This window comes from Notothenia rossii (genome assembly GCF_949606895.1).
Source record: "Notothenia rossii genome assembly, chromosome: 10".
Taxonomy (NCBI): Eukaryota; Metazoa; Chordata; class Actinopteri; order Perciformes; family Nototheniidae; genus Notothenia; species Notothenia rossii.
In genome coordinates, this window is record NC_136908.1 from 598,953 (window position 1) to 609,031 (window position 10,079).

At 46.5% G+C, this 10,079-nt stretch overlaps 1 protein-coding gene across 1 annotated transcript; it reads right to left on the reverse strand.

Annotated features, from left to right (window-relative positions):
* Positions 1-514: 514 nt before the first annotated feature.
* Positions 515-9,220, reverse strand: cct3 (chaperonin containing TCP1, subunit 3 (gamma)). The gene is made up of 13 exons (XM_079655500.1): positions 9,122-9,220; positions 7,305-7,366; positions 6,941-6,991; positions 6,204-6,266; positions 5,927-6,023; positions 5,689-5,806; positions 4,041-4,377; positions 3,708-3,840; positions 2,372-2,453; positions 2,032-2,212; positions 1,697-1,942; positions 895-1,026; positions 515-797 (listed from the first exon to the last, which is right to left on the reverse strand). Exons 1-13 carry the CDS (start codon positions 9,147-9,149, stop codon positions 705-707), a joined length of 1,623 nt encoding a protein of 540 aa, XP_079511626.1. The 5' UTR covers positions 9,150-9,220; the 3' UTR covers positions 515-704.
* Between the last annotated feature and the right edge of the window lie 859 nt (positions 9,221-10,079).

A 10,079-nucleotide genomic window follows, 5' to 3' on the forward strand; every position in this document is an offset into this window, starting at 1 on the left:
AAATAAATATAGATCCCAGATCTTTACTATGACTTAAAGCAGATACATGTGAAGATAATATTCAGGTTTCAGAGATTATATAACTCTGACCTGTTTTACTATAAACTGCTATTTAAACATTAAATGAGATTAGATTTATTGATCCCAATTTGGGATTTATTTTTTGCAGCATAACTCTTTTCAGAGACGTTTACATTTTAGAGTTATTTATTTCTACTCTTATGCCTCGTTAGCAACTCAGACATTTCCCAAATTGGGATCAACACAACACCTTATATGGCTTTATTCATTTAAAGGTGTTTGACAGGAAAACCTCAGACTTTCTAATCGGTGACGACTGATCCTGAAGCCACAGAGAGCTGCAGCTCCGAGGGACGAAGCATCGAAGCCGACTGCCTCTCTACTTCCTGTGGATTGGATTCAGTAACATCTCAGAGGTATTAATACTTTAGTGAAGTAGACTCGGGTACTTTCTCCCATGGCATGAAATAACAGTTGAAACAGAACAGCCGGGTGGTGTGATGTGAAAAAGGGTTTATTTCTTACAGTTAATGAGGAGCGTTGATCTGTCAATAATCAGAACAAACTTCACAAACAGGTTTCTAACTTTCACTTTTATTGACGGTTTATTTTAGTTTCAGTGAGTCTTCTGGTCCCCACACACACACGCACACACACACACTCTCTCAGTGACAGATGATGATCTACTCCGCTCCCTGTCCTCCCGTCTGACCGTCTTTGTCCTTCTTCTTGTGACCGGAGACAATGTCATCGATACGCAGCAGCAAGATGGCCGTCTGCAGAGAGAGAGCCAGGTAGAGAGAGACAGGTGAGTCACTGCTGGACATACAGGTGATAATAACCCAGGTGATATTAATGTACTGAGAGCCTCACCTCCACAGCGGTCTTGTAGACCTGAGCTTTGACTGCCAGCGGCTCCCAGATCCCCAGCTCCATCATATCAGAGAGGCAGCCGGTCTCTCCGTCCACGCCCCAGTTCACACTGTCCGGCTGGGTGTGCTTCGCCTGCAACAACACAACCTCATTAATACACATGTTCATACACTACCCACGCGTCCACACACTACCCACACTATACACGCGTACACACACGTTCATACACTACCCACGCGTACACACACTGTCCACACACGTACACACACTACCCACGCGTTCACACACACTACCCACACTATACACACGTACACACACTACCCACGCGTTCACACACACTACCCACACTACCCACACGTTCATACCACAGAGGTAGCAGATACAGCCAGGTAGCGCTTTGCTACCATGGCAACATAAGGAGATTTGGCGTTTGTAATAGCTTTGTCTCGGTCTGAACTTGTTGCGAGTGGTGGAGGCTTAAATGCTAGCGGGAGTTGGGTTTGCACTTCAGTCTGTTTTCTTTTGGTACCGGTGATATCCACGTTCGGGTAATGCCTTTTCAAATGAGTGTGCACGTTTGATGTATTGCCGCGTAACCAATTTTATTTGAACAATGCCGACAAACAGCTTTGGTTCGGTCCACCTCTCTTTGTCCGTCATCCTTGTACGTAACTGCAAAACCAAGATGTTCCCAAACCGGAGACTTCAATGATGCTGGTACACTTCGGTACCGAACCAAAGGGCCCATAACGAATATTTTCGGTACACACACACACACGCTGTTAATGAAGCTGTTGTTTACCCTGAGAGAGGTGAGCACCCGGATGGTGGAGGCTCCACAGTTCTGGATGAGGGTTCTAGGGATGACCTCCAGGGCGTGGGCCACGGCTCTGTAGGGCCACTGGTCCACGCCTGTGAGAGAGCGAGAGCGCTCCATCAGACGCTTAGAGACGGCCATCTCCACCGCGCCGCCTCCAGGCAGCAGGGCGGGTTCCAACAGAACGTTACGGCACACCTGCATGGCGTCCTGCAGGTTCCTCTCCACCTCCTAAAGACACAGGCTCCTCATCAGACACACTGGGTTCCTCATCAGATACAGTCTCTAATCACAGAACAGGTTCTCTAAAGGGTTCTCACCGCCAGGATCTCCTTGCTGGCCCCTCTCAGCAGGATGGTGCAGGCTTTAGGATCTTTGCACTCTGTGACGAAGGTGAAGTACTCGTCTCCAATCTTCTTCACCTCAAACAGACCGGCTCCGGTTCCGATGTCCTCTTCACGCAGCTCGTCAGTGCGGTTAGCGATACGAGCGCCACACGCCCTGAGAGAGGAGAACACGTCAATAACACGCCAACTGATAACATGTTTATATCACCACGGTACATCACATGGCACTACATGCTCTGGCACTGTCACAGTACGGACTGACAGCCGATTGGCTGCAGGTCATGTATGCTGACAGCTGATTGGCTGCAGTTACCTGGCGATGCGGTTGTTGTCGGTCTTCCTCACACGGCGGATGGCGGTGATGTTGGCCTTCATCAGGTAGTGCTGAGCCAGATCTGAGGAGAGGAACATGTTGAATCTCTCATCCACAACTCCTATGTTCTCTACTGCACTTCCTGTGGATTTCACAATAAGAGCCCCTACCTTCCTTTACAGGCAGAGTAGTAGAGTTGAACGATTAATTGATTTAAGATTGAAATTTGAAATGATGCGATCATCAAATCGCAAAGCCTGCAATTTTTTTTACATTGTTTGTTCTTCTTGTGAGTCAGTCATCCACACCAATCGGAGATGCTGTGCTTCACATGTACCAGCCATTGTTAACCAATCAGAAGTGGCCCATGATAGCAGGTGATTGCAAAGTATCTTTGAAAGTGCCCGCCCTTTCCAAAGGTCTTCCAATGGAGCTCTAGATGGTTTGGTGAACCGTCTGAGTCAGGTTAGTAAGGCTCCATCACATGTTTCTATCACAGGGTGAATCTTAAACTGAAGCTTGACTTTAAAGCAACCCAACGGAAGTTTCCTGTAAGTTTAGTTCTTTCACTCGTAGCTCGGGCTGCGGGGGTGCTAGAGACGGGAGCATGTTGATACGACCTTCCTAGCCGGAGATATGGCCGCATTTTACAATAAACTTCCGTTGGGTCGATTAAAAACAAATATCGCAAATCGAATTGTTCTAATTAGATTGTTTCCCAAAATCGTGCAGCCCTATGTGAGAGTGTGTCTGACTGTGTGAGTCTGAGTGTGACTGCGTGTGTGTGTGTGTGACTGCGTGTGACTGCGAGTGACTGCGTGTGAGACTGACTGCGCGTGAGACTGACTGCGCGTGAGACTGACTGCGCGTGAGACTGACTGCGAGTGAGACTGACTGCGAGTGAGACTGACTGCGAGTGAGACTGACTGCGAGTGAGACTGACTGCGAGTGAGACTGACTGCGAGTGAGACTGACTGCGAGTGAGACTGACTGCGAGTGAGACTGACTGCGTGTGAGACTGACTGCGTGTGAGACTGACTGCGTGTGAGACTGACTGCGAGAGACTGCGAGTGACTGCGTGTGAGAGACTGAGTGTGTGTGAGACTGACTGCGTGTGAGACTGACTGCGAGTGAGACTGACTGCGTGTGAGACTGACTGCGTGTGAGACTGACTGCGTGTGAGACTGACTGCGTGTGAGACTGACTGCGTGTGAGACTGACTGCGTGTGAGACTGACTGCGTGTGAGACTGACTGCGTGTGAGACTGACTGCGTGTGAGACTGACTGCGTGAGACTGCGAGTGACTGCGTGTGAGAGACTGAGTGTGTGTGAGTACCTGAGATGCCCTTCTCGGTGAACAGCAAGTCTGGCTTCAGGCGGATGATGTCCTCACAGATGTGCTGGATGTATTCCTCCTCCATCTGCAGGATCCGGGCGAAGTCCTCCTCCTTACTGATCTCTATGTCCGTCTGCACACAAAATACAAATAAAAGCGCTTACTTACACCTTCACGTGATTACATTAAAACATCAATAGAGAATAATCACAATTATTTGAAATGTGGACATTTAGAAAAATAATGGAGGAAGTGTGTGTGTACCTGGCTCTCCCTCTTCTTGTACTCCGTGTGTATGTGTGTGTGTGTGTGTGTGTGTGTGTGTGTGTGTACCTGGCTCTCCCCCTTCTTGTACTCCAGAGAGCAGTCCAGCAGGATGATGCGGGGCTCTTTGATCAGGCGTCTCATGCGAGGGTGGGTCACGTCTTTGTTCACCATGACGCCGCGCAGCACGCACGAGTCCTCCATGAACCCTCCGGGGACCTTCTCCACCTTGGCGTACTTCTTGATGTCGATCTCTTTGCGCCCGTTGTCCTCGAGCTCCACGGTGCGCACAGCGTCCAGCGCGATGCCGCACGCCATCTCTGACCAGCGGCTCAGAGCCTTGGTGTTGATGGCAGAGTGCACGATCTTCAGCATCATGGAGCGGTCGGACGTGTCCACCGGGGTGCTGGGGGGCATTACAGACACACCACGTAAACAAACATCACCACGTAAACAAACATCACCACACAACGTAAACAAACATCACCACGTAAACAAACATCACCACGTAAACAAACATCACCACGTAAACAAACATCACCACGTAAACAAACATCACCACACCACGTAAACAAACATCACCACACCACGTAAACAAACATCACCACGTAAACAAACATCACCACACAACGTAAACAAACATCACCACGTAAACAAACATCACCACGTAAACAAACATCACCACGTAAACAAACATCACCACGTAAACAAACATCACCACGTAAACAAACATCACCACGTAAACAAACATCACCACGTAAACAAACATCACCACGTAAACAAACATCACCACGTAAACAAACATCACCACACCACGTAAACAAACATCACCACACCACGTAAACAAACATCACCACGTAAACAAACATCACCACGTAAACAAACATCACCACGTAAACAAACATCACCACACCACGTAAACCTCTCAATCGAAATAAGACACGTTACAAAAGAAGTTCTGGTAAAATGTGTGATTTCTCTGACATCGTACATTAGAGAAACTAAAAGTAAACATCTCAAACAGAAATAAAATAGCATTAAAAAACTAGTCTTGTTGTTGATACGCATTAATGTCCCACGTTGTCCCCCCCCCCCCCATCACCACTTCCTGCTGCCCTTTCAGAGTAAGAGCGTGCTGCCTTTCAGAGTAAGAGCGTGCTGCCTTTCAGAGTAAGAGCGTGCTGCCCTTTCAGAGTAAGAGCGTGCTGCCCTTTCAGAGTAAGAGCGTGCTGCCCTTTCAGAGTAAGAGCGTGCTGCCCTTTCAGAGTAAGAGCGTGCTGCCCTTTCAGAGTAAGAGCATGCTGCCCTTTCAGAGTAAGAGCGTGCTGCCTTTCAGAGTAAGAGCGTGCTGCCCTTTCAGAGTAAGAGCGTGCTGCCCTTTCAGAGTAAGAGCGTGCTGCCCTTTCAGAGTAAGAGCGTGCTGCCCTTTCAGAGTAAGAGCGTGCTGCCCTTTCAGAGTAAGAGCGTGCTGCCCCTTCAGAGTAAGAGCGTGCTGCCCTTTCAGAGTAAGAGCGTGCTGCCCTTTCAGAGTAAGAGCGTGCTGCCCTTTCAGAGTAAGAGCGTGCTGCCCCTTCAGAGTAAGAGCGTGCTGCCCTTTCAGAGTAAGAGCGTGCTGCCCTTTCAGAGTAAGAGCGTGCTGCCCTTTCAGAGTAAGAGCGTGCTGCCCTTTCAGAGTAAGAGCGTGCTGCCCTTTCAGAGTAAGAGCGTGCTGCTGTACCTGATCTCCTTCAGCGCCTCCAGGATGTCGTCCAGAGCCTGTCTGTAGGCGCTGATCACCACCGTGGGGTGCATCTGCTGCTCCAGGAACTGCTCTGCCACCGACAGCATCTCCCCCGCTGCACACACAGGAATATCAATAAGAGTCCTGAACATGACTCAGCAGTATGACCAGGGAGACGGTGCCTTCAGGGACCCCCAGAAACCCTGCTGCTCTGTATATTAATAATGCTACGGACCCAGGATGATGACGGACGTGGTGCCGTCGCCCACCTCCTCGTCCTGAGTGCGGCTGATCTCGATCATGGACTTGGCTGCAGGGTGCTGAACCTGGATCTGTTACCATGGAGACAGAGAGGGCCTTGGTTACATCCCATAATACTCAACTTAAAAACATGCTTTAATGTTTTAAAGTGCACCCGCTCCAATGCACAGCTGGTCCACGTTAAACTCAGACTGGTGATTATTATTGTCCGTCTGTGACGTGTTAATAAAGTTGAGTGTGTTCGGGCTCACCTCTCTCAGGATGGCGTTTCCATCGTTGGTCATCACGATGCCCCCCATGGGGTCGAGCAGCATCTACTCACAAAACAAGGAATTCAATATAAATCCTGCTGAACAGTTCATTCATTTAAATACTTTTCTAAATATGAATCTGCATTATGGCTTTGCATTTAAAAGTCTGTAAACATGTTGAGTCTGTCCCTGCGTCCCAGAGGAAGAGTTTAGGCTCTCACTTTATTATAAAACAGAGAAGATGTGAGCGGCTGGAGAGAGACAGGAGAGAGTGTGTGTGTGTGTGTGTGTGTGTGTGTGTGTGTGTGTGTGTGTGCAATTTAGACTGGGTCGTTGAAGTGTGTGTGTGTGTAGTTTAGACTGGGTCATATTGAAGTGTGTTCGAGAGTGTGTGTGTGTGTGTGTGTTAGAGAGTGTGTGTGTGAGTGAGTGAGTGAGTGAGTGAGTGAGTGTGTGTGTGTGTTAGAGAGTGTGTGTGTTAGAGAGTGTGTGTGTTAGAGAGTGTGTGTGTTAGAGAGTGTGTGTGTTAGAGAGTGTGTGTGTTAGAGAGTGTGTGTGTTAGAGAGTGTGTGTGTTAGAGAGTGTGTGTGTTAGAGAGTGTGTGTGTTAGAGAGTGTGTGTGTTAGAGAGTGTGTGTGTTAGAGTGAGTGAGTGAGTGAGTGAGTGTGTGTGTGTGTGTGCAGTTTAGACTAGGTCATATTGAAGTGTGTGTTAGAGTGAGTGCTCTGCAGGCTGACCTTCATCATGGCCCGCGGGCCGAGGCAAGTCCGGATCACATCAGCGATCGTCTGAAACACACAAGTCACATTTATTCATATAGCACATTTAAAACCATCAATTTAAAATAAAACAATCATTAATCAATTAAAGACTTCATTACACATGCATTAAAGAAACATCTGAACACACATCAGCACCATGAGCGAGTTCCTCGGTTCAGTCTGCAGGCGCTCTGTGATTTAATACCAAACCTTTAATGAATATTGGGAACTCTTAATATAACTCTTATAATCGATATGGCTCAGCAGCGTGTAACATCCTGACAGCATTTCAAAGTGAGAGCACGCAGTCTGAGCTTTGATGAGATGCAGAAACACAGACCTTGGCGGCGCCGATGTTCCCCGTCTGGACCTTACGGCCCGACTCCCTCTTCATGTTCTGGTCTGTGAGGAAGAGAAGACATTTATATACACAGAAGGAAAGAGTCGTGACGTCTGTCCAGAGCTAAGACACGAGACCCAGGAGGTGCAGGAAGCTCTCTCTGTGCGGGGTCTCTGCCCCCTCTCACTCTGTGCGGGGTCTCTGCCCCCTCTCACTCGGTTCGGGGTCTCTGCCCCCTCTCACTCGGTTCGGGGTCTCTGCCCCCTCTCACTCGGTTCGGGGTCCCTGCCCCCTCTCACTCGGAGTGCGCCCTCAAACCAAAATGCGAATTTCCCCAGTAAGTGATGCCGGAAAACAATATTTCTTCAAAAACTGAAATTCAAGGTGTTAAAGCACTTTATATCTAAATAGCACCAACTTGCAACTAATCTATATCCACCGTCACTTTTCACATCGAACATGTGCTCTTGTATTAAATAAACTAAACGCTTTCATTTGAAGTTGTGAGTTTAGTGTTTTTGAAGAAACATCGATCCATGAATCAACAACAACAATCCCCAGCTCCTCTCTCTGCTCCAGAGGATTTTTAAAATATATATATCCCAATGCCAGATATGTTTAATAAAAGTGTTGGAAGTGATGCTTGTTAAAAGCTTACATTTAAACTATGACCAACATCTGTTAAACAATAAAAATAATATATACTAACAATGATACTGTTTAATTCACATTTTAACTACTACTAATAACAGACTTTATACTTCCTGTGAGCAGCCTGTGAGCAGCCTGTGAGCACCATGACAGCACCTGGTAGCAGCTCATTCAGATATATTATGGGATGGTTCCTCAGTGAGGGTGTGGCTGACTGCAGCACATTGTGTTAGCATTAGCCCCGTTAGCTCTCATCTCACTATTTGTAAACACATCTGAAAACACTGCTCATCTAAAGCTATTCAATTATAAAAAAAATAAAAACATTTACACGCAATGAGGCTAACTGACGATGCTAAAGTGTTAGCTTAGCATGATGCTGGATGACTGCGCGTTTATCCGGCTGACAAAGACACCGGAGAACAGTGAATCACCCGGGATATGAAGTGTGTTTCCTGCACAGATCTGTTAGACATCTTGAACATACAGTGTGAATATTAAACCAGATAGTGTCTGAATAACAGCCACATTAAAAGCAGGTTTTTAGCACCGTCAGGGGCTAGCTGCTAGCTCCAACCATCTCTGTTTTATGGTGAATAAAGTGTCGCCTTTTTAGTTTCAAAAACATCCAAAGAGTCATTTAATATCTAACTGATTATAGACAAAGATGGAATAAATATATACTTAACTTATTAAACCATCTCAGAATAAGGACAGTGATGGAAAGTAACGGAGCGTAGTCAAGTATTGTATTTAACTACTTTAATATATTTGTAATTTAATATTTGTATTTATTTAACGCATTCTCTATTCTTCCACTCAAATATATTTCAAAAGGCAAATATTGTAGTTTTTACTGCATTTATAAACTCATAGTGACTTCGCTAACAAATAACAGTTCTGTATTATGGGATTAGCTGCTCAGTGATGCTAACAGTTAGCGGTTAGCCACATGGTTAGCTGTTAGCCGGTTAGCTCACTGATGTTAACCCGACTAGGATTTAGCATATAGCCACATTAGCTCCGCTAGCTCCGGTTCCTCTTTGTGTCGCAGCCCGGCAGCTCTCCCGGTTACCGGCTACACATCTCGCCGATAATCACAACGCACATCCCCCCCGTCAGAGAATGCATGTTAAAGTACATTTAAAGTATATATCGGTACTTACTGAGCACTAAAACCTGCTGGCCCATCATTTTGACAGCGCGTGCAGGATCTTCAGACTGGAAGGTTCTGGGAGGCACGAGGAGAAGGAGGGATAAAGGCTCGGGGGCGGGAAACCAACCGCAGGTCTGACCAATCAGTGGAGGGCATCAGTGTGATTGACAGGCGCGTTCACCAATCGGGTGAATGAGCTGAAAGGGCTAAAGTGTTAACGGGCTCAGCCTTTTATGGTGAGAACCAACCGGACTCCCTTTGGAGTTTACATGATGCAGAATTAACTTTCTTATGTTTGTTTCTAATAATGACTGTTATTCAAGAAGACATTTCATCACTAAACATTCATTCAGATGTTATTATGGTGTAATACAAGTTGTGATGTGTTTAAAGGTATAAAGTCATATAAGATGTTATATTTAATATTTAATGAAATATTGTCCTGTGTGTGTGTGTGTGTGTGTGTGTGTGTGTGTGTGTGTGTGTGTGTGTGTGTGTGTGTGTGTGTGAGTAATGTGTGTGTGTGAGATGTGTATGTGTGTGAGTACTGTGTGTGTATGTTTGTGAGTGTGTACCATGTGTGTGTTTGTGTGTACCTTCTCAGCCAGCTCTGTGTACACCAGCTCCAGCTTCTTGCAGTGTGTGTGTGTGTGTGTGACTGAGTGTGTGTGTGTGTGTGTGTGTGTGTGTGTACCGTCTCAGCCAGCTCTGTGTACACCAGAGGCCTGTACTACGAAGCTGGATTTTCGCTTAGCGAGGTAACTTCAGGGGCAACTCTGGGTTTCCGCTCCTACGGGGTGTAGTCTCTATTTTAACCTGTGTATAATAACATATTGTCCTGAGTTGGAGACAATAGGGTTATTAAATATTAATATGAAGTAGGGTTTGATTGAGGATTGAATATATAATTCTTAGTGTGAGTTAAGGGTTTATAATGTTATTCTAAATGAAAGTAGTTAATATTTAAT

Excerpts from the sequence above, each read along its gene's own strand:
- cct3 (XM_079655500.1), bottom strand. The coding sequence starts at position 9,149 with ATGATGGGCCAGCAGGTTTTAGTGCTCA. Across the intron at positions 5,807-5,926 it reads CACGTCCGTCATCATCCTGG|CGGGGGAGATGCTGTCGGTG; the intron begins GTCCGTAGCATT and ends CTGTGTGTGCAG. Across the intron at positions 2,454-3,707 it reads CACCGAGAAGGGCATCTCAG|ATCTGGCTCAGCACTACCTG; the intron begins GTACTCACACAC and ends TCCTCTCCTCAG.